General features: G+C 55.4%; 1 protein-coding gene across 1 annotated transcript in view; it reads left to right on the plus strand.

Moving 5' to 3' along the window:
- Positions 1 to 607: 607 nt before the first annotated feature.
- LOC116943020 (LON peptidase N-terminal domain and RING finger protein 1-like) overlaps positions 608 to 24,947 on the plus strand; it is a 28,436-nt gene continuing 4,096 nt past the window's right edge. The window contains exons 1-11 of the mRNA XM_032955619.2: positions 608 to 1,721; positions 11,940 to 12,058; positions 12,929 to 13,051; positions 14,366 to 14,545; positions 15,163 to 15,352; positions 15,933 to 16,026; positions 16,621 to 16,735; positions 17,012 to 17,133; positions 21,198 to 21,353; positions 21,727 to 21,889; positions 23,544 to 23,696. Coding sequence (XP_032811510.2) covers positions 623 to 1,721; positions 11,940 to 12,058; positions 12,929 to 13,051; positions 14,366 to 14,545; positions 15,163 to 15,352; positions 15,933 to 16,026; positions 16,621 to 16,735; positions 17,012 to 17,133; positions 21,198 to 21,353; positions 21,727 to 21,889; positions 23,544 to 23,696 — 2,514 coding nt within the window. The 5' untranslated portion in view covers positions 608 to 622. The remainder of the gene's footprint in view (positions 1,722 to 11,939; positions 12,059 to 12,928; positions 13,052 to 14,365; positions 14,546 to 15,162; positions 15,353 to 15,932; positions 16,027 to 16,620; positions 16,736 to 17,011; positions 17,134 to 21,197; positions 21,354 to 21,726; positions 21,890 to 23,543; positions 23,697 to 24,947) is intronic.

The raw sequence follows: 24,947 nt of genomic DNA on the forward strand, positions 1-24,947 counted from the left end.
CTAACATTGTGGGGGTGCTGAGTTTGGGTGCAGGGGTGACGTCACCACGGGGCTTGTGCCAGGCTCGGTACACGTGTACGAACACGTGTACGCACACGCTCAATGACTTGTGTGCGTGCATATTTGCACAAACGCACGCGCGAACACACACACGCACGCACATTTCTTCTGAATAAAAAACATTTCTTTAAGCTGGAGGAATCCGATGAGCTATGAAGCTCTTCGTCACGATAGGGACATGTTTACAAAGACAAAATTACCCCCGGGTAGCCTTTAAGAGACTGAGGGCGTTGTTCGCGAGAATATTTTTTTACGCACGGGGTGGCCGTGCGGGTACTACCAACACCCGGGCCGCCTTTGTCTCCCCGGGTCTGATGTATACCCACAGCAGCAGACAATCATTCATGGCAGAGTCGACCGTAACGGAGAGATCCCCGGACCATTTGAGATATCACGAATGTTCGCCCTGGCCGGGAGTCGAACCGAGGTGACACCGGGTTGGTAGGGCAGTGCGCTAACCGTAACGCCACCGCTCCCTCCCGGACACCCGGGGCTGGGGGGGGGCGTCAGTGTCACCGGGCGCTTGAGAGAACTCAGCGAGGGGTGTAGGGGAGGGGCTGACATGGGTGTAGGAGGGGTGACGGTGGGGTGGCGAGTGGTTGTGTGGTGGTGGGAGGAGGAGGCTGGCGATGGGGAGGGAGGGGAGAGAGCGAGCAGGGAGGGAGGGAGGGTGCCCGAGGGGGTGGAGCCACGGGGAGGTGAGCGCCTCTATAGTCGCCCGCGCTCGGCTCCCTGCCGCTTAGAACCCGAAACCCGCCGCTTGAGCCTCCGCACGTGGCTCGCACGCAAACGGCGCCTGCTTCGCCGAGGCTACCGGCGGCACGAGAGCGGGGAACGCGGCGACTTTGAGCACAGAGGAGGAGGAGAGGGCCCCGACATGTTCCCCGCCTTGTCCAGCGAAGAGGGCTCCGAGCCGTGGCTGCCCACGCACACCGCGGCCGCGGCGCTGTGCGCGCTGTCCCTGCCGAGGCTCGGGGAGGAAGTTCCCGTAGCGGACCCCTCGGCAACGGGGTCCGGCAAGGGGATGTCCTCGGTGTCCCCCGGTGCGGGGTCGGAACCCGCGACCATCCCGCAGCAGCAGCAGCAGCACGCGCAGCCCGCTCATCTTCACCACCACCACCAGCAACATCTGCTTCATCGCCGGCAGCAACCGCACCTTCTGCAGCTTCAGCAACATCAACAGGACCGTCTCCTTCCCAACCAACAGCAAGAGCAGCAGCAGCATCAGCAGCAGCGCGCGGATGATGACCCCGCGGGAGTCGAGCGCGCACCGCGAGACTCCGGTTCGGCCGAAGAAGGGGTCGGTGTCGCGGCCGCTACTCCCAAAGTCCAGAGCGGGGTCAGGTGGGGTCCGGGAAACCCCCTTTCGTGTCCCCTCTGCCGGGGGATGCTCAGCGAGCCCGTGAGCGCTCCGTGCGGCCACGCGTTCTGCCGGCGTTGCCTGGAACAGGAGCCGAGCGGCGAGTGCGCCGCGTGCCGCCGGCCCTTCCAGCTGCTGGACGTCAGGGAGCACCGTCCCAACATCGTGGCCTGTAAACTCCTGCTCAAGTGGTTCCCTCGGGAGAGCGAAGCGGCCCGGATGAGACACGAGGCCCTGGAGCTCCTTCAAGAGCGACGCGCGATGCACGCGCTCGCGAAGTGCCAGGCGGCGATGGAATTGGGTAAGGGAGTGAGCGGTGGCTGTGATGGTGGGTGAGTGGATGAATGGGTGGGTTGAGTGAGAGTGGATGGATAGGTGGGTGGGTAAGAAGTTGGGCGAGTGAGTTTGGTGGGTGGATGAGTTGATGTGAAAGTGACAAGGTTGAGTGACCCAATGAGACTGAGTGGGCGATAACGTGGTGTGAGAACGTGAGCGAGTGTAGTGGATGAGTGCGTTAGTGGGCGAATGAGTGAGTGGTTGAGTGAGCGAATGGGCAATAGGATGAGTGAGTTGAGTGGGCGAATGAGCGAGTGTGTGGTTTGAGTCGGAAAGTCGATGGTGGAGTGTGGAATCAGCCCATGAGACATGAGCTGTTAGCAGTAGTGTAGTTGCGTGAAACATCTTGGGATGGCATGGTGGCTTTCACTCTCAGAAAACGTCTACTTGGGTTTACGTAACCGGCCAAAGGTATTCTGACCTGAACTCTAATTAGGGCAACCCATTTTAAGGTGGCATTAAAAACACCAGGGAGCTAATTGGGGTGGTAATAAGCGTGCGATAGGGGCATAATAGGCGTGTAGGTTGTCCCGTGAACACGTGCACACATTGGCACACACACACAAAGACCCACTTATAATCTCACTCGCACATACACACAACTGACACAATCGTGCACTTCCGTACATACACTTACACAACCGCACACTCAGACATAGACACAACTCACACAACAAAGACAACGATCGTTTGCCTACAGTGAAGCCTGAACAGACTGTTGGGGCAAGTGCTGTTAGCGAGCCCCTGTGAAGGCAGAACGAACGGCATACGAGGGGGTGGATGGCAAGTACACCACACATACAACCACACACAACCACACTCACACACTTATACAATCACACTTACACAACCACACTCACAACCGCACAACCATACTCACACACAACCACACAGACAGACAACCACACACAACCATACTTAAACACAACCACACACAAACTTACACAAGCACACATGCTTACACAACCACACTCACACTTATACAACCACACTCACACACTTATACAACCACACTCACACACTTATACAACCACACTCACACACTTATACAACCACACTCACACACTTATACAACCACACTCACACACTTATACAACCACACTCACACACTTATACATAAATGAAAATTGGACAATCACACGCATATATACTTACACAACCACATTCTCAAACAATTGCACAACCACACTTCACATACGCAGCTTGGGCACTTACACAACCACACACCCTCAAGCGCCGTGGGGACGTCACCACGGCGCTTGTGCCAGGCTAGGTGCACCTCGGTGCCAACACGTGAAGTGCGGAAAGCTCTCTGCTGGCGGTAGGTCACGGGCCGGACCCAGATGCTATGGGGTTGACCGACTGAGATGACCGGCAGATCCACCACCAAACCCCACAGAGGGCTCTATCTGACGCGCCCGTAGGGTAACAAGGACACGACCACAATGCATCACCACGACCACACACAACGCACACATTCTTATTGAGCAATTTGTTTTTTTTTGTTGTGCCATTTATGTAATCATAGTTTCGCTTTTGGTGTCGGGCTTGGATTCTGGGTATAAGAGTGGTGGGTTGGGGGGTCAATGTCGAGTCCCCTAACCGACTTGCTGTACTGGCATCCCCATACTGCTGTGGCTTGTTTCCTCTGTGCTTCCACAAAATCTACACAAATCTCGACAGAGACGCGTGGACATGACCCACCAACGCCTCATTTGGCCTACAGCCAGCCAACTCGTACAAAGACAAAGATCCCCGTATAGCCTTTCACAGACCGTTAGGGCAAGTGCTGTTAGCGAGCACCTACGAAGGCCGGCACGGCGCACTAAGTTTACGGGTAGCCAGCACCTCGCCGGATCGCATTCGTGTGCCTCGCGCTGTTTACACATCGCACCGGGAACTGGTGTTACGGCTGAGTCGACCTAGGGGATGCGGACCGGTTCAAATATTTGCTGCTCTTATTGGTCGTGGGGGGTGGGGGGAATCCAACTCGGGTGGCCGGGTTTGTGGCGCAGTGCGCTAACCCCTGCGCCACCGCTCCCCGCACGTCACCACGTTGCCTCATTGTCCGGCGCGAGAAATTGACTCTCGCCAATTAATTAGCGGGCCACGTGGTTCTGGCGAGGCCGTGTGAAGCTCACAATGGCTCGGCGTGGGGGCTCGGGCAGGCGGGGAGGAGCTGCGTGATGGGGGGGGGGTGTCCGGTCGCGTTGTGTAAGGGGGCAGAGTTATTTTAATCTCGGCTGCTCCTCTCTGAGTCGCCTTCCTCCTTGCGTAACCGCGGCACTTAGCGCTCCGACCTTGTTTTCGGGTTTGGGGTGTATTGAACGGGGGGGGTCCCTTTGGGATTGGTTTCGTGACTGCGGTGGTGTCCACCCCTATACGTTGTTCATCATTAACTGGTTCTTACGCGAGGGATACATCACGACACCGGGCTCTCCGGTTCAGTTATACAAGACGATTATATTTTTTTAAAACAGATCTCGATGGGGAATTGTGATGGGGTGGGTAGTGTGGTGTGACAACACAGCCACACACGTACATGGGCCAGTATCACTTCCACGTTAATACCACCGAGTTATTTTAATCTCGGCACCGTCGTTTGCGTATAGCCTCACCATCATCCCGCCTATGCGGTGCTGACATAGCATGAAGGTGGTGGTGTGTGCGCCATAGCTTGCGTACCGCATAATGCCTGCTACAAGGTAAACAACAAGCTGCCACAACCTGCGTGTAACCACCACCACCGTATGTCGCCATCACCAACGAAACATTCCTCACCCCGTATCGGTTTAAACAGGCTGCTGGCGACAAATGCACTTTAGCGAGCACCTCTTAAGGCCACCATCACCGCGACGGGTATCGATGGTGGTGGTGATGGTAGTGGTGATGGCGATGGTGGTGGTGATAGTGATGGTGGTGATGGCGATGGTGGTAGTGATGATTGCGATGGTGGTAGTGGTGGTGATGGCGATGGTGGTAGTGATGGCGATGGTGGTAGTGATGATTGCGATGGTGGTAGTGATGGTGGTGATGTGTGTGCGTGCGTGCGCGCTATCGCCACTGGGGCGCGGCGCTGGATGGGTTCGGCTGAGGTCGCTCCGCGTCCTCTGTTGAACTCGGCCCGGCCAACTCTTCTTACGTAAGCGCCGCGCGCGCTCCCACCACGGGCAAAGATCCCCCGGATAGCCTCACCACCAAAGCTCTCTTGGTGGGGGCAAGTGCTGCTTGGAGAGTCGCGCATAATGAAGGCCGGCATGGCACACGGAGGGGGTGGCGTGTGCCGGAACCACGTCCGACCGCCTTTGTCTCCCTAGTGGCGATGTTTAAACCAGGCACGAGGTCCTCGTTTGAGGCTGAGTCGACCTAGATGTGGGGAGGGGGGGTCTCAGAAGCGGTTCAGGTAATCGTGATGGGTGTTGGTCGTGAGAGGGAATCGAACTCTGATCGCTGGGTTCGTTTTGTAGCGCGCTGACCGCTGCTCTGCCGCTCCCCCACCTCCAACACAAGTACACACATGTACACACACAAAGTATACACACGCACCTACACATGTACACACACACAAAGTATACACACGCACCTACACATGTACACACACACAAAGTATACACACGCACCTACACATGTACACACACAAAGTATACACACGCACCTACACATGTACACACACAGTATACACACGCCCCTACACATGTACACACACACAAAGTATACACACGCCCCTACACATGTACACACACAAAGTATACACACGCCCCTACACATGTACACACAGAGACAACGTATACACACGCCCCTACACATGTACACACACAAAGTATACACACGCCCCTACACATGTACACACACAAAGTATACACACGCACCTACACATGTACACACACACAAAGTATACACACGCCCCTACACATGTACACACATAGACAAAGTATACACACGCACCTACACATGTACACAGACAAAGTATACACACGCCCCTACACATGTACACACACAAAGTATACACACGCACCTACACATGTACACACAGAGACAAAGTATACACACGCACCTACACATGTATACACATAGACAAAGTATACACACGCCCCTACACATGTACACACACAAAGTATACACACGCCCCTACACATGTACACACACAAAGTATGCACACGCCCCTACACATGTACACACACAAAGTATACACACGCCCCTACACATGTACACACACAAAGTATACACACGCCCCTACACATGTACACACACAAAGTATACATACGCACCTACACATGTACACACACAAAGTATACACACGCCCCTACACATGTACACACACAAAGTATACACACGCCCCTACACATGTACACACACAAAGTATACATACGCACCTACACATGTACACACACAAGGTATACACACGCCCCTACACATGTACACACATAGACAAAGTATACACACGCCCCTACACATGTACACACACAAAGTATACATACGCACCTACACATGTACACACACAAAGTATACACACGCCCCTACACATGTACACACACAAAGTATACACACGCCCCTACACATGTACACACACAAAGTATACATACGCACCTACACATGTACACACACAAGGTATACACACGCCCCTACACATGTACACATAGACAAAGTATACACACGCCCCTATACATGTACACACACAAAGTATACACACGCACCTACACATGTACACACACAGCCAAAGTATACACACGCACCTACACATGTACACAGATAGAGACAAAGTATACACACGCACCTACACATGTACACACATAGACAAAGTATACACACGCCCCTACACATCTACACACACACAAAGTATACACACGCCCCTACACATGTACACACACAAAGTATACACACCCCCTACTGGAGGCGGGGGTAGGTTTCTGTCATAAGTGTTATGGTGAGGCTGTGATGTTGGTGGGTGATTTCGTGATGGTGGTGAGGATGGTGTGATGGTGATAATTCCGTGATGTTGGGATGGTCATGATGATACTCCAATGGTGATGTAACGGCAAGTGTGATACTTTGATGGTGATGGCGTAATTGGCAGTGAGGATGGTGTGATGGTGATGCTGTAATAGTGATTGTGATGGTGCTGTGATGGTCACGATGATAGATTGTGATGGTTATGGTGCTATGCTGTGACGCTGATGGTAATGCCATGGAGACTGTGATGGTAATGCTTCTATAGTGATGGGGATTTAGTTGTGATGGTGATTGTGATCACAATACTATGATAGTGATGATGCTACTGCGATGGTATGATAATGTTATGTGTGATGGTGGTGGAGATGCTATAATGGCGATGATATTGGGGTGATGATCTCACGATATTCTCTGGTGGAGATGCTGATGTGTGATGGGGATTATGCTCATCTTGAACATAGTTTACACAAACTAATTGTAAATATGCTTTATAAACTTGCATTTTCTAAGTTAATTAATATTTAAAGAAATATTCAACAGTTATTACAATTAACAATAATAAACATACAAAAAAACTAATCTCGTAAAACGTAGAGCACTGTTATCAATCCACTGCTGGATGACGGTCCCACCTAACAATGACGGGTGTGGGGGGGGGGGTTGACCATACTTCACCACGCTGGTGAGTGCTGCTTGGAAGGGGGGGGGGGCGCTTAGGATCGGTTCAGCCATCAAACGCCACTGATGTTAGCCGTGGGCAAGACTCAAACTCGCGGTTCGTAGCGTAGTGCCGTGACCGCTTCGCCACACGACACGTAAGACATACATGTACACACACGCGCGTTTATGTAAACCTCAAGAACTGGCATGGCTGTTGTGGAATTAACCCCCCCCCCACCTCCCCATGCGATACCAGAACAATTTGCGACGTTGAGCGAACGTCGATTGATGTTGAAGCAACGTTCATTGAACGGTTCCGACCTGCGCAACAACTTTTATTGTTGGAACCGGACAACCAACTTTGGGCCAAGGTCAGCGTCTTGACTGGGATGATGATGACGACGATGATGATGCAGGGGGGTTGGATGTGATGGTTTAGCGCGAGACTCGGACCAGTAGCAAAGTGGCGCTGCAGACGAACTCCTTTGCCCGCTCCTCTCCCCGACTCTCTTCATTCCAGACGACCGTGATCGAATGTTGAGGTTAAATGTATCGACTCCTCTATAATTGTGTCAAGTTTCGCCTCTCTCTCTACCCTTTCCATAAAAAAAAAAACATCATTACAAATCACAACATCACTCAGTCGCGGTCGTCTGGAATTGAGACAATGAGCCACCGAAACGTTGTTTATTCTGGATTTGAAGCTTTGGTGACCGCAAGGAGTCATACTCTTTGGTTGTTTTTTCCGGTAAAGTCACGTAGGTAAAGCAAAATTAAAATAAAAGAAAACAACTAAATAAAATCACGACGTTTCGGAGGCAACACAAGCTTCCGTCTTCAGGTGGAACAGCCACGGCACGATCGCTGTATCGACTGCGCAGAACGGCGAGCTCTGGGCTTAGGGGCACTTCGCGAGCGGGGATGATGATGAGCGGGATGGCGTGGGGTCGACGCGGCAATGTGGAACAACATTGGCCGTGACCAGCGGGCGGTAAAGCAGCAACACGTATTGTTGTACTGTGTCACGGGACTTCTTTTATGCTGCCGAGTCGGCGGTCCAACGCATCGTCAGTCGACAGCCGCCCGGACCGATAAGGGCACGGGCGAGGCTGTCGTCCAGCAGTGGATGATGGACAGATGCGTGCGACGAGGATGATCGCGATCCCTCTCGCTCACTATTAGATGACACCGTTTCTGCATGAATATTAATGTAACATGACCGTTAAATAGAGACCCCCCCCCCCGAGGGCGTGCCGGTTATGGGTGGGTTGGAAGGGGTGGGTGCTGGGTGGCATCGTGTGACTATACTTAACCACCCTGGTCACTGCGGGTTCATGAAGGCGGGTGGCTCGGTTATAGACGTGGGTGGACGACACCGGCAGCAGCTGCACAATATAACAAAAGACAAAGGGACTGAAATATCTCATTATATATTTCGTGTAAATCATCAATCGTTCAATCACCACCGTCAACGGCAGCAGAAATCCACGGGCGTTCTGTATCGCAGTTCAACGGCCGCGTTCGCTGAGCGCGATTCCGTACAATCGAGCTGTTGTTTGGCGACGTGCCCTCGACCCCCCCCCCCCCCGGTTCGCGACATCAGCACTTTGCATGGAAACAGCCCCGGTCGCGAATGCCAGGGCGGACTGCGCTACCCCCCCACCCCACCCCCGACCTTCAACAAAGCGATTACAGACAATCAAGTGACGTTCCAGTAAGTAGGCCATTATGCAACCGGGCGCACACGTGTGCTGTCTAATTCGCCTGCCACTCGCATGAGCCCTCTCTTCCAACCTCCCTCCCCACCGCCACCACCACCGACTCCCCCGCCCCCTGCCCCGCCTGCCCACTCCGCTCAGCGCCCAGGAACGGGGGGGGGGGGGGTTCCTGAGCTTGCGTCGCGTTCCCCGATCCCTCGTTCGTTCCTCTCCCCGTCTCTCGGTGTCAATTCCAAGATCAGCGCACTTCTCCACGCTTCACCGGCGTTTATAATAAATCACGGCGATTCTTTTTGTCGCTGTAATTTCTCGGAAAAGGTCAACGAGGGTGGATCGGCAAAGGGCATGAGGATCCCAACACTTGAGCATCTCCATGGATTATCTGACCCCTGTCATGGGAATGTGAAATGTCTAGCGCTGGCTCAGGACAGTCCGGATAGACGAAGCACATTTATGCCTCGACTGTTTTTTTAAATTATCGACTCGGGGCACGGTGATGCAGTCTCCTTCACGGCAGCGGTCTCGGCGGGCTGTCGTGATTTCAAACTTGTCTCCGTTAACTCGGCTCCTGTACGGTGGTGTAAAGGTTGGGTTCTCGAAACAAGCCACAATACTTGGACTCTTTTCCTCCCTTTCACGATGTATTTGGTAACGTACAGCTCTTTGAGTTTCTCGTAGAAAGTCGCTTTGTAGATGTGATCCATTACGCTTATCATGAGTATTACGACCGCGTCTTCCAAGACCGGCGTGGAAGAGTGGGCCAACGTAACCTCAAACTGTGTGCCGTTACGAGCGAGCATTTGCAGGGCTGCGCCTCTAACCTCCCGCAGCGGCGTAAATGCCGTGGCGAGCCCTCGGCCGTCGTCCGGCACCGAGCGCGGCGCAGGCATCGCGATAACGGCGGTGGCTCACGGTTGGGGGGGGTTGGGGCGACCGTTCTGGTGATGAGGCCTCACCCCGACAGCCACCATCTCAAGCGATGCAAATTTCTACGGAGCGACGTCTTCAAAACTGCCGCTCCACCCCTCGCTCACAATAAAACAGCAGCTGGCAGACTTCGCGTGGGGAGGGGGGGGGGGCATAAAGACTTTGCCTCAACCCGAGAAAGGCAATATACAGCCGAGTTGATGAAAATGCGCTATTATGTAAGGCGTATAATTACATAAGCGGGGTTTCCATCGCTGTTGCACCGTTTACCTTGGGAGAACGACTGAGGATCCCATCCTTCTTCCTCCTTTCCCACCGTCCTCCTCCAAAAAAACCGATTGGCATGATCTGGTGGTGGTTGTTGTGCGGCGGTGTAGCGCCACCGTGCAATGCCATCACGAGCGCACACAGGGAGGTTCCTGTTTGCCACGCGCCACCCTGGAAATTGACGAACTTCTCACCCGCGTTTTTGTAATTATCGCGGACTTGAGCAGCAACAAGAGCGTCAATGTTACAAATAAAATATCATCGCGCTAAAAATTATAATTGAGACATTGGGTGGTGAAAATTCCACATTCGTATGGCGGGGCCGAGTGTAACCATAGGCTAAACCCATTGTGGATGTCCCAACAAGGTGGTACTCGTTTTAATGGCACGGCTTGTGGACAACCTTCATCTAGCAGTGGATTAACAAAGGCCTGTGCGTAAAAAAGAAATACATTATAATCAGTACCCGAAGCCTATAATGGCCATTAATCACTCGCTGCTGCAGGGCATTTCCTTTCTTAAGGTATTGGGCAGCAATAATTATGTGAATAACGCATGTTTGATTAAATCACGCACATGTATTATTCGCGTTCTCCATAACGTTCCTGCTTTTACTCCTCTGTCAAACATTCAAATTAAATTAAGGTGCTGGGGTTTTTGTTGTTGTTTAGGGTCTAGATTGAGACCGAGTAATCTTTATTCGGTTATAACTCGACCCAATTGATCACGACCCGGCCAGGTGTTTCCGCAGGTCTAGCGAACGGCTCGCAATCGGAAGGCCGTGAGTTGACATCCTGCTTGTGGTGGGGTGTGGGGGGGGGCAGGGGGGTGACTCGGCCCATCATCCCTCCCTCCTGTGCCATATAAAATTAGCACCACTTTGTGAGCAAGTAAACAGATTGTCCGATGGATAGACTCGCCCTTACCATAGGAATGGGGAATTTACACCACTGGCTCTGGGCTGTCAACAGGAGACGACCACCAATGCATAAATTATCCGTTGAGCAGAGCGCCACTTTAACTTTGCTTTAACGATGAGCACAGTTGGCTACGCTCGGTGTGAAAGAAGTGCCACAGACATAATTACATTCTGAAAGTCACTTTCTCAAAACAGACCTGGGTCTCTATTTAGCTCTTTCATAATCGCATATATTGTATTATATATGTCATTAATCTATTACATTAAGGAATTGAGGATCACTGCTGTTTATCATAGCAAGGCTGGCGTGGGTCCTGGTGCAGTGGAAAAACAACCTGGCGTATCTTTAAGCCACGTTGGGCTGGCTCGGCATGGTGACGGCCTGGCTCGGTCGTACAGCGGACAAGAGCCAGGGCTTAATGTCCCCTCTCGATGCGTCACCCGACAACCACTGCGCAGGCTTTGTGTGCAGCAGGGGCTATCCGCCTCTACGTAAATAATCCTATATTACCGTGCCCCATATTCCTATCATAATCTTTGAACGGGTTTAGGACACAATGAGGTGAGATAGATGGCGGTGGCTGGGGGCCGTTCATAATTTGCGGAGCAGCGTTGCGGACTTTCTCCGGCTGCTGCAACGAAGCTGCCCACGAGAGGGATCGGCGTCGGTTTGGCTCACCGGTGCGTCTCTGCTGGTGGTGTCTGCGTGGTGTCCGTACGGTGTCCGTGTGGTGCCGTGCAGCTCCTGGCGACTCGGCGCTGCTGTGCGTGCGTGCGCGGTGCCACGCCGCCACGGGCCACTGGGAGGCCGCCCTGCTCGACGCGGAGAACGTGTGTCGGCTGGAGCCCACGTGGCACCAGGTGAGCCGAGTGGTGCCAGTGTGGGGTAGGAGGCTGGAGGGGGGCCGGTGGGGGGGGGCAAACACCACTCAGCGTACCCGTGCCAACAGCGCACCGCGAACCGTGCCAACAGCGCACCGCGTACTGTAGCGACACCGCACAGCGAACGGAGTTTCCGACTCGTTCTCTCGCAGCAAGGTTAGGAGGCGTGCAGTGTGGCCAGATTTGGGGGGGTGAGGAGTGAGGGGGGGGCGCAGCTGGGAGGGGGGCAAGTGGGGGGCTGGCGGAGCGTGTGGCACGACTCAACATCAAAACGCTCTTGTGGAATGCGGCGTACATCGATGACTCGTTTGTAAACGTTCAAGAGAGCGGTGGCACGGCGGTGGCGCCTGTGGCACACGCGGAGATTCGTGTCCACCGTGGAAACCCCGTGGTGGGGGGGGGGGGGGTTGGTTCTCCGAGCGTGTCTTGAATGACTGTGCGTGCCCTCTGTGTCTGTGTCTGCGCGTCTGTGGGGAGCGGTGGCATAGTGGTTTGCTAATATCAGTGGCAAATATTTGAGCTTGTCCTGGGCCTCCTCCCTAGCCTGACATAAGCACCCAGCGCAGTGTACATCCACTGGGGAGACAACGGTGGCCAGTCGTGGTGCCGTGCCAGCCTTAATAGGTGCTCGCCAATACCACTTGCCTCAAAGGTCTGTGAAGGCTACCCAGGGGATATACGTCTTCTGTGTGTTGACTGTGGTTGTACGTGTGCTGGACAAATTCTGGGGGCGCCGGGACCCCCGCAGGGGCTGTGGCCCTGCTCTGCAGGTTGTTTGTGCAATCCTAACAAGAGACGTGTGTGTGTGTGTACCACATTGCCTGCTCCCCCCCCCATCCCTTCCTCCAGGGCTTCCTTACGAAGGGCCACAGCCAGGAGGCGCTTGGCTTGCGCGAGGATGCCCTCACTGCCTTCCTGCACTGCCTGGCGCTGAGGCCCAACTGCGTGGACGTGAAGGCCTGCGTGGACAAGGTACTGCTGATATGCCGGAACGTTCCGCCCAGACTGTTGGAGCGAGTGCTGTTAGCGAGCATCTGTTAAGGCCGGCACGGAAACACGAGGGGGTGGGTGGCCATCTCCACGCCCGGCCACCATTTCTCCCCACTGCTGATGTTGTCACACCGCACCAGGCACTTAACTTTAGGCTGAGTCGACCGAGGGGAAGCCCACGACCGGGTCGCCGGGTTTTGGCAGTGCAGATCGCCGGGTTTTGGCAGTGCAGCGCGCCGAGCTCTGTGCCACTGCTCGCCAAAGATGCACGTACACGTCATCGCATACATAGCTGTTGTAATACTCGTTATTCATGTTGCACAATTCACGACAAAAGCTCCCACATCTCAGCGTGACACCTCCAGATGTTCGAATGTATAATCGGCGATGGGATTATATTCACGTGCGTTAAGTAAAAAAAAACACCCCATCGGGAATAGCTCAATGAGAACAAGACAAAACGGAGCAGAACGTGAATAACAGTAAAACCTTGGATTGCGAGCATAATTCGTTCCGGAAACGTGTTTGTAATCCAAAGCACTCGTATATCAAAGCACTCGTATATCAGTTTTGATCACGTGACGCTCGGCAGACAAAGCCTACACGTACTACTACTCGTATTGCAAGACCTCTCGCTCGTTTATCAAATTAATATTTATTTTAAAATGTGCTCGTCTTGCAAAACACTCGCAGACCACGTTACTCGCACTCCAAGGCTTTACTCTATTTTGTGACACTGCTGCCGCATTAGTTAGTGGTCCACGAGCACAATTAACCTCGAGATGAACCTTATGGCGGGACCCCGGGATTCCGAATAAACGGAAGTCAGAATCGTAATTAATTAATTTACTTCTGGCGAATCCGTCCCACCGCGCACATGAACGCCGCGACCCGCCTGGCGCGGATCGTTCTGTTGTCACGTCGTGCACAAGCACAGCGAGGACGAATGCGCAGAAGAAACAAAACTTTGATGAGCGCATCGTGTCGAGCTCGTCGAGAGACGCAGATCGCCGTGTCGTTCGCTTTCAACAGGCATAAAATGACGCACCGCAACGCAGTTTATGCGAGAGCCGGGGGCTTACGGGACCCCGGGGTCCTGCCGTAAGGTTCAAATGCTTGACATCATCATCGGCCTCTCTGACGCCGGCCGTGCCCACTGCTCGCAGGCCCTGCCCACTTCTCCACTAACCCCGCCCACTTCTCTACTGACCCCACCCCTGCTCGGGAAGCCACTCCCCCCCGCTGGCCCCGTGCCCTCTCTCTCTCTGACGGCGCGTGCCGCGTGTCGCCGTGCAGCTGCTTGCGGAGCTGCTGTCCCCGGCGCTGCAGCGCAGCCCCCTCGACTTCCTCCAGAGAGTGCTGGGTCGGCCGCCCATCGCCAGCGGCACCACCACCGGCACCACCACGGCCAGCACCACCAGCAGCAGCAGCAGCAGCAGGGAGCTGACACTCGGCAACGCAGCGCCAGAGAAAGAGGTAACAGTGCAGCACTGCTCTCAGACTGCCATCCCCCTCCAAGCTGCCCCCCACCCCTCCTCGCCCCACCACTCCAAGCTGTCCCCCTGCCCTCCCATCCAATTCACACCCACACCACCTGAGTTGCCACCTATTCGACCGCCTATTCAAGCCGCCCCCATCTGAATCACCACATCCAAGTCATTGCCCTCCCACCCCGAGTCATCCCCTATCAAGCTGCCCCCCCGCCCCCACCTCTAAATCACCGAAACCTCCACCCTCAAAAATCACCTCCCACCACCCTCCAAGCCACCGCTGACCCCCAAGCAATCCACGTCTATGCTGCCCGCTCCGAGCTGCCCAGTCTGAGCCCCCCCCCCGCCACCCACCCTAGCTGCTCGCACCCCCAAGGTCAGAGCCATCCCGGAGGTACACGGCGGATCAGGGCGACCGCCCCGGGCCCCGCGCTTGGGGGGGGGGGGGACGTCACGTTGTCAGACGTAATACTTCCGGTTTAGTTTGAAGGCGTCGCGAAGCCCACACTGCGTGATTTTCCCCAGGCTCTGCACACCCCCTATGGATGGTCCTGCCCAGGCTGCATCAGCTGACCATAGCTTGCGTCCTTCCCTTCCGTGCAGGACGGAGCTGGCTGCTCAGAGGAAGAGGTGGGCGACGGGCGAGGGAGCCTGGTTGACGAGGTGCCTCTTCAGAAGAGGCTCAAGCGGAAATGCTCGGTGGAGGAGGAAGAGGAGGGACCAGAGGAGGAGGACGGAACTGGGAGGTCTCTTCTGTCGCTCGGCAGGCCCAGGAAGCTGATGAAGCGATGTGGTGAGCGGAGAAATTTAAACGATAATTTAATGTCAAGCAAGATGCATGGCGTCGTGTTATTGGAGGTTGAGCGGTGGCGCAGTGCTTAGTGTCACCGTGCCTTTAACCCAGCCCTCTGGCTAACATCAGTGGTGAGCGATGTCCCAATGAGTACTGGGCTTGGTGAAGTATGGCCAAACAACAACAACAACGCAGCATGACCTGTGGCGGTGGCGGCGTAGCCGTCCAGAGTCGAGTGGCCCGTGCATCGCTCTGTTTTCCCGCGTCCTACATTTTAATTGGGAGCGAGGGTTCCCGGGCGGGACGCTGGAAAATCGGCGACGTGTCGACCGCCGCCGCGGTTCAAGCCGCTGAGGCCCCCCCCCCGGTGGCCGTAGGTGGGTGCTGGGCGGGCGTGCGACTTTAACTGGGGGGAAGGTGTGTAGCGGGGGAGGGTCGGCATCGCCGCGCCGGGTACACGCGTGCCGTGCGTGTTGGTGGGCTGCGACGGAGTGGCGGTTGGCGCCCTGCGCCACTAACAACTAGTCGTGGGCGACGGCACACGGGCGACCTTTGACGCGTTCGCTGTTGTTCCCGGCAGACTCGGCGAGCGAGTGGGGAACGTGGCCGGCGCTCAGCGCCGTCGCCCCGGCTCTCATCGACCCCACGGACATGGAGTGCTCGCTGTGCATGAGGTGCGTAACCACGACCGCCGCCTAACCATCACCACGTAAACCAGGACTGTAAATGGGAAGGACGCCGAGTGGGGAACTTGTTAATGGTCCACATCGTTAGCAGGAGGATCCTGCCAGGTTTTCGTATTCAGGGGGTGGGGGTGATGATCGCTTTGGACGATGCCCGTTGTGTAATTAGTTGACCGCACAGGCACACGCGGCGACGCACGGTGCGGCGTAGCAAAGTGCGGGTACGCGTACCCGTACGCCGTTGCGCAAATGCCCTGGACGCTGTCGTGATGCCTGCTGCCCCGGCGCGTTGCGACAGCGGGCGCCGTGGCTGCTGTACCGACCGTCGCGGTGGCTGTGGCCGTATGCGGCCATTTTTGCAGCTGTTACGTTGGCCGCCGCGGTGGCTGCTGCTGTACCGACTGTCCTCTTGGCCGGTCGTGGCGACGGCTATCGCATCGACTGTTCTATCAGCCGCGACAGCCGTTGTCATGGCAGCGATCGCGTTGGCGGCGCTGGAGTGTATCGACGCGACGTGTCGCCGACTGCTAAATCGATTAACCCCCGACCTTTCCTGCCCGGCCCCCCGTCCCGCTCGTCGCGCAGGCTGCTGTATGAGCCGGTGACGACCCCCTGCGGCCACTCGTTCTGCCTGCGCTGCCTGGAGCGCTGCCTCGACTACAACCCGCGCTGCCCCCTCTGCAAGGAGACGCTCGCACAGGTGCGCACCGCCCCCATCCCACGTGACGTCATGCCTAGCCTCCCTCATCCCCCTCGTCCCCCTCGCCGCTCTATGTCGCCCCCCTACATCCGCTCGCCGTGGATTCGTGTTGGGAGGCCTTCGATCCGCTGGTGGATTACGAATTGTTGGAACTTTTTTACTGCAGTAATTGGTAACCGGGCAGAGGATCGTCAGCTCGCAGCACTTGCGATCCAGGTTTGTGACTCGCAGGTTGGTGTACGTGACGCTCACGTGTGTGTGTGTGTGTGTGCACAGTACCTGGCGCTGCAACGCTACAGCGCGTGTCACCTGCTCAAGGAACTCGCCGCTCGCTACATGGCCGAGGCGCTCGCAGAGCGACGCAGCGCCCACCTCGACGAGATCGCCGAGATGTCCAGGTGAGGTCGCAACCTCCACGCACCTCCCGCTCCTCCTCCTCTAGGCGTGACCGTCGTCCCTCGTGTGGCATCCGCCTCCCCACTCGGCTTTCTCTGTTCGTTCCTGTCCAGTGGCTATGATCTGCACGTCCACTCCACCTTCCTTCACATCCAGGCTCACCACTTCGAACCACCTCGAAGGCTCCACCCTGGCACTATCCATGCTCGTCATCATAATCTTTATAAGGTCTCTATGTCAGTCCGTGGGACTCTTTGTAGGTCTATGGGTCTCAATGTAGGACTGTGGGTCTCTTTGTAAGTCCGTGTTTTGTCTCAGACACGTGACAATCATTCCTTACTCGCCACCAAGCAAGAGCACTGCGCTGCCCTTTGCTTTGCTCGTTGTGAGGCCACGCTATCGCTCCCCACTGCCGTTAACAACCACTCTGCCCTTCTGACACATTGTATAACACCCCCTTAAAAAAGCGTGTGCCATCACCCTCGGCGTAACAGCTCACATTACAGAATCATTCGTCACATTGGGGTTTTGCAACGCGCAATTGAGACCTCGTAACATTTTTTGCCAGATAGTTATATAACTAACTTGCCAGCCATTCTGCACAGTGATGTGTGTGTGTGTGCTGGGCGGCAATGCTGTGGTGGGCAGTGACGTGGGGGGAGGGCCAATTTAGATTGGCTTTTCCCTTCATAGCGTTTGTAACCACCACAGCGGCCAAATGGGGGCTCTGGACGGATGCGAGGGGCTGGTAACTCCTCCACCTTCAATTAACTACCACCAAACTACGATGCAAATAACGTATTAAGCTTGTGCCTGAGGCCCCGGGGGGACAGGTGTCTATGACGTCTCCTGGCTAAACCTCATTTGGCGGAGCCAGGAGACTGAATCCTTACCCTCGGGGCTTCTCCGGAAACAACAAAAAGCAAACTTCGGATGGCCACGTGAATGTTTGAACGCTCACTATGGAGAAGAGGCTGCCACTCCTCTGTCGGGTGCTGGACCGGTACCGCCTGGATCTCTGTGGCATTCAGGAGGTCCGGTGGACCGGTTCTGGCTCCTGCCACCATGAGGGGTGGACAGTCCTCTACTCGGGGCAGCAGACTGCCAAACGACAGGGTGTGGCTCTTCTTTTGAACAAAATAATGAAGGGGGCGTGGGAGCGTGGCGGTGAGGTGTGGGAAGCTGGAAGCCCCAGGCTACTTTTGGCTCGCCTTCCCATCAACCATAGGCGAGGAGTGGTGGTCATGGTTACTTATGCCCCCACCGAAGATGAACATCCGTGGAGGGATGCAGGCAAGGCCAATGAGTCCGATGCCTTCTATGACCTCCTGTCACAGGTGCTAGCTAAAATGGCCCCACGGGATAGATTCATCCTGTTGAGTGACTTCAATGCCCGAGTTGGTCATGATGCTGGCACCTGGTCTGGAGTGATTGGAAGGCATGGGCCAGATCAGCTCAATAACAACGGCAGGAGGCTGCTAGATTTTTGTGCAGCCCATGGGCTTGTAATTACCAACACACTGTTCCGGCATCGGCGCATCCACATAATATCATGGATGCATGCCGGGTCCAAGCAATAACATCTGCTGGACTACATAGTGACAGAACAGCAGATGCAGGCCCATGTCCTTGACACCAGGACCTACCGTGGTGCTGCTCTGCCCACTGACCATCGACTAGTCATCTGTAAGATGCGCCTGCCATTCTTCCACTCCGGTGGTGGGTGTACACCCAGGACCCCATTCCAACCTAAAGTGGCATGGTCTCAGCTAGTTGATGAAAGTTGCAAGAAAGAATTTCATCATCGCTTGTGGCTGGGGTTGGCATCGTCCCCCAATCCTCCTAATGTCGAGGGGAAAAGGGCGAGGTTTAGGACTGTTGCTCATGCAGCTGCAATGGCTGCTTTGGGTATGCGGTCCAGACCTCCTCAGAGACCCTGGCTGACAGAGGAGGTGTTCAGGCTGGTGAGAAAAAGCGACAGGCCCACTCTCATCGTCTACAGCATCCCATGTCAGAAAATGAGGAGGCTTACCGCAGCCTTCGCTCGGAGGTTCGGAGAGCCGTGAGGCACTGCAAGGATGGTTGGTGGTCGTGGGTTACTGAGGAGATGGAGTCTGCTTCAATGGCCCGCGATCACAAATCGCTTTTTAATTCCATTAAAAAAGTAACCTGCAGCGCCACACGTATTACCATCATTAGGGGAAAGAACGGTGATTCAATCTCCGACCCCCAGGAACAGGTTTGCAGATTTGCTGAGCATTTATGTGGAGTCCTGGCGGAGGGAAAATCCCTTGAGCGATAGAGATGGCTCCCTATCGCTCATTATGTATGCCGATCTGGTAATTGCTGCTCAATCAGAGTTGGAGGCGCTGCTGCTGAATCTAGTGCTTGCCACTAAGAGGTGGGAACTTACCATCAGCCCCACCAAAACTGAGCACCTGCCTGGGCATTTTGTACCATCGGACACTCCACCCCCACAACTCCCAATTGGTGATAGGGCAGTTGTGGAGAGAGTGAAGAGTTTCCCATACCTGGGCAGTGTGCTCATGACCGGCTCCGATTTGACAGCAGAGGTCTCACTCCGAATCAGTTGAGCGGCATTATCTTTTCATCGGTTGTGTAACACTGTGTGGAAGCTACCTGGTTGTTGCTCCGCATGAAGCTTCAGCTCTTCTCGGCCACAGTCATTCCCTCCCTTCTCTATGTTTGCGAAACGTGGACCCCCCTTAATGGAACATCTTCGCCGGATAGAAACATTTAGGCTGGTCTGCCTACAATCTATCTTGGGTTTAACCAGGCTGGATTGTGTGAGGAGTTCACATATCCTTGAAAAATCTGGACAAAGTCCCATCGATGAGGTCCTCTGGCAGGCAAAGCTGCGTTGGCTGGGTCATGTAGCCCACATGCCCAGCCACAGCATGCCTAAACAGCTTTTGTTCGGCCGGATCAAGGGGGCTAAACGGGCACAGCACGGGCTAGAGAAGAGATGGAGTAATGTGGTACAGGAGGATGTGGAGCTGAGTGGACTTGCCAATGACTGGTACCAGTGGTGTCAAGAACGGCCTCTGTGGAGGAGGCTCGTGAAGGACGCTACTGGGCAGTTGGAGGCAGTCGCCCTCCAACAACAACGGAGGGGGGAGGAGCGAAGCTCAAAACAACGAGCGGAGCGCAGTAGGAGGCACAGGTGGTGCATCAGCCAGTCATCTCAGTCATCTCAGTCGTCTCAGTCATCTCAGTCAGTCGACCCATGGTACCTGCCAGCGGGCGGTCGATACTTCACGTGGCCTCAACGTGTACATAGCCTGGCACAAGTGTGGCATCACTGTCACTTAGTGGCGAATGGCAGTTGTTGTTGATGTGTTATACCGGGTGTGGTGCTGGCCACCCACAACCTCGTGCGCCGTGCCGGCCTTCATAGGTGCTCGCTAACAGCCTTTGCTACAACAGTCTGTTGAAAGCTATACAGGGGATCTTTGTCTTTGTTATCTTGAGCTTACGATGAGATTGGGTGGACGGGTGGCAGGAGCGTAGTGGTGGCAAAAAGGGTTCGATTCACGACTTGGGTGCCTCTCTATGTAAGAGTCTGTACGAGACGTTAAATATTCCGTAGTGCTTCCTTGTGCGTGTAACAACACGATGAGAATCCATCGTCAGGTGCACCATCCACCCGCGTAGAACCCTGAGCACGAGCAATCGATTATTTATGCTTTATGCAAACTGTCGCGGTCCGACGCCACCTCCCGGCGCGGCAGCCGAAACGCTGGCTCCGAGATTTTTTAATTCCCCTTTGGTGCCTCCGTCCACCTGGCCGCATAAATGGGCAACACCACAGTTGGTCTACGTTGAGGCCAGTTTGCCTGCGGTGGGCTAAAACGTGGCAACTCCCACATCTTTCCAAGACGACAACGTCCGGTCGGTGTGGAAGAGTAGACCCAAAAACACCCTCCAGAGCTCCCTCTGGTGAAGGCCCCTTTTCACCAGCACGGAGACGCGCACCTGCAAACAGCGCAGGGCTGCACCACTACCTCGTCCAATACTAACCAGGTGGTGTGGTGCGGTGACGCAGCCTCACGCAGGACGTGCCGGTGTTCGTGTGCACCGTGGCGTTCCCGTCGCTGCCCTGTCCGCTGCACGTCTTCGAGCCGCGCTACCGCCTCATGGTGCGGCGCTGCCTGGAGACCGGCACGCGGCGATTCGGCATGTGCCTGGGCAACGCCAGCGGGTGAGCGCGTTAGCGGCTGCGGCGCGGCCGTCACCGGTGCTGGGTCGCCGGCAACGTCGTCGACAAATTGTTGCCACCGTCTCTGTCATCGTCATCATAGCCATTGCCGTTGTCATTCGCCATCACAATGTCACTACAATCGTCATCGCCGTTGTTGTCGTCACCACAATGTGTGCGTGTCGAACTTCGTGACGTATGTAGCCAACCGTGCTAATCGCATCGTCGTCATCACCTGCATCACATTCATAATTCCTGAGGGTTATTATTTTCCAGAAATAAGCTTTGCGCAGAGATCGGGTATCTCACCTCCCCCCTGATCCCCGGTCCTCGGTCGCTGATCCCCGGTTCTCTGTATCCCGCATTGCGGTTGCAGCTTCACCGAGTTTGGCTGCATGCTGGGCGTCCAGAGCACGCAGCTCATGCCGGACGGGCGCTCGGTGGTGTACACGGTGGGCGAGCGGCGGTTCCGCGTCGTGCAGCGAAGCCATCGCGACGGCTACAACACGGCCAACATCGAGTACCTGGAGGACGTCAAGGTGAGCGCCGGGAGACCCGGATGGAGAAACGCAACATCGGGCACGCAAGTGCGTGTGGGCTCGATTTAAGAGTTATAACAACAGCAATGATAATAACAGCGACGCACGCAGGCAACAGGTGGTTTACAGGCAGCAAACGGTGCGATCGTGACCAAAGGATCGCTTCCTCCCAGCGTGCTTTGCATGTCATGTGACATCGCCACCGGACTGCATCCCTCTACGGTCGATAACATAACATTTGCGGCACATCAGCAGAGGGTTGTCCCATGGTTACATACTCAGTTTCCACCGCTGTCTTGGGACCGTAAACAGATGATGGCTTCTGAGCCCATTTGAGCTCAAATCCACATTTTAAAAAAAACCTCCCGCATTGAGCCCTTCCGGCTGCATGTTAAACGTCGCCTATCCATAAACCACGGACGGGCCCTAAAACCCTCGCCATGAACTGGCAGCAGGTGGTCAGTGGGGGCGGGGTGGGGCACCATCAGACGCAGATGTAATTGCCATTGTTTTGTGCTTTTCATGTATTTCACGAGTGGCTGCAGCCCACTAATTGCAAAGCTCTGTGAGGCTGTGAACCACAACCGCACCTGCTCCTGCCGGGTGTGGGGGGGGGTGCTATGGAGATGCTAGGGCCATGCCACGGCTGTCAACGATGGCTGGAGAGGGTGGGGGGGGGTAAGAGGGAGGTGAGGGAGGTGGGTTCATGGGTTGGCTCCGGGAGTAAGAAGTCTTGGCTCTAAGCTGGTCTGCACCTGTAGCCCTCCCCCACCCTGCCCCTTCACCCACACATCGTAAGACGATAAAATTAATCCCGAGATTAAATTTCATAATTAACGCAGATTACGAAGTTAAGAAACAAAACGAAGCGCACGCCTTTGCTACGGGGAAACGAATCCAATCTTCTTCGTTGGGCGGCTGCGACTCGGAGAGATGACGCAGCCTCCATGATCAAAGAAGCTCGCGCTGCCGACGCTCCAAAGCGGGAGTTGAACTCCCGCCGGGTCCCTCTGTGTCGCCGACAGAGAAATCTTTCCGCGCCCGACAACATCACACCGGCAACATCACACCGGCAACATCACACCGACAACATCACACCGACAACATCACACCGACAACATCACACCGACAACATCACACCGACAACATCAGTCTGACAACATCACACCGACAACATCACACCGACAACATCAGTCTGACAACATCACACCGACAACATCACACCGACAACATCACACCGACAACATCACACCGAAGCGTACTCCTCGTGGACCCTCCTTGATGCCCCTAGAGGATGCTTTCTGCTTTAAGGAGCTGACAACACCGCCGCGTGCCGCCGGCACCCGGCTCACGGCACCCAGCGTACCTGTCGCTCTACGAACGCGTCTTCCTCTTCGCGTGCGCGCCGCTTACCCCAGTTTCCCAGCGACCCGCGAGAATAGTTTTCATCGAGATATTAAGCCCTGGGCGCGACCGTCCATTTTTCACCATCAAACCAGAGGGGAAGTTAATCGCCGCCACGGGGGTAAGCGGCGGCAACGGCTGTCGCGTTGGCGCTGCTCATCGCCGCGGGGCAACGCCGGCCGGCCGGCGCTACGTGGTGGGGGAACTCGTGGCCGGCGCAGCTAACGGCCGACCCATGTCTCCGGCGCAGGTGGAGGAAGAGGAAGCGTACACGGAGCTGCAGGCGCTGCACGAGGAAGTGTACGTACAGGCGGCCGCATGGTTCGGCTCCCTCCGCAGCCGCCTACGCAGCCAAGTGCTGCTGCACTTTGGCACGCTGCCCGCCAAGGAGGCCGACCTGCAGGTGAGGACCGAGCGGAGGCCCGCCCGTGCCACTCGCCTCACCGCTCGTCCATTCGCTCACCCGGCGACGTGTTCTACCGCTCGCCCCACCGCTCGCCCCACCACTCATCCCCCTCTAGCCGTGTCTCACCACTCACACCACCTCCCCCCCACTACTTGGCCCGCCACTCGGCGCGTTTGCTGGCACTGATAAACACGTGCGTTATCTCGATGCCAACTGCGAACGCGTTACATTATCGTGCGGTTTGAATGAATCACCCCGAAAGATCGCTCTGTGCGGCCAAGAGCCAACGGCGTCCCGGCGGCCGGCGCTCAGCCACGGCGCTCCTCCGCCGTCCGCTCGGGACTCGAGCGCCGCTCGGTCCGCTTGGCCAGTGGAGATTTTCCACGTGCGCACGAGATCCCCCCACCTCCTCGAGCATTAACACGCTGTTGGGACAGCTGCTGTTAGCGAGCACCTATTATTAGCTCCTCCGATAAGGCACGGTTGGCTACGTACGGCACGAAAGAAGTTCAACACGTATACATATGAGCCAGATGCCTTTGTCTCCATTTAACGCTGACCGCTGATGTTTACACACCCGCCGCACCAGTTACCGGCCTAGGAGCGGTGCAGAAATTCGCCACTGTGAGCCGAAATGGAACCCAGATCACGAGGTTCATGGCACTGTGCGCTAACCGCTGCACCACCGCTCCACACACGTGCGTGCGCACACACACACACACGTGAATGTGCGTGCGCGAGCGTTATATAAGAAAGCAACCCAGAGCGGTCTCATGTTTGGGAAAAAAAGGGTGGGGACCGTGTTTAAAGTCTGAGCAAGCGGTGCACATTCCACATTCCCATGGCAGTATAAGTCCATCCACAGTTCATAAAGTAGCCGACCGTTGCCTTCTCACAAAGTGGTTCTCGTTTTATCTTTGCCGGCGGTTTGCCCGGTGCCTTGACCGGGATTTGAACTTCCAAAACTTCACATTGCAAGCCAAACGCGCTAACCACTGAGCCACCCGGGCAAGATAAGCAACATTCAACGAATAAAATACATAAACGTAACAAATTAGAAAGGGCATTAACAAAGCGTAAGGGGTTAGCGCAATGCGCTCTGAATCCGGCAGGCAACCCGAGTTTGATACCCGGCTGTGGCCAACATCTTAGTAATTTGTGATATCCTGGCTCCTGCTCCCCCTCCGTATTCCTGGCCCCTCACCAACCGGCAGTGACCAGCGTGATTCAAGTTCGGCCAAACAACCC

Source organism: Petromyzon marinus, chromosome 16 (genome assembly GCF_048934315.1).
Source record: "Petromyzon marinus isolate PM22_M1 ecotype Great Lakes invasive population chromosome 16, UKy_Petmar_22M1.pri1.0, whole genome shotgun sequence".
Lineage (NCBI taxonomy): Eukaryota > Metazoa > Chordata > Hyperoartia > Petromyzontiformes > Petromyzontidae > Petromyzon > Petromyzon marinus.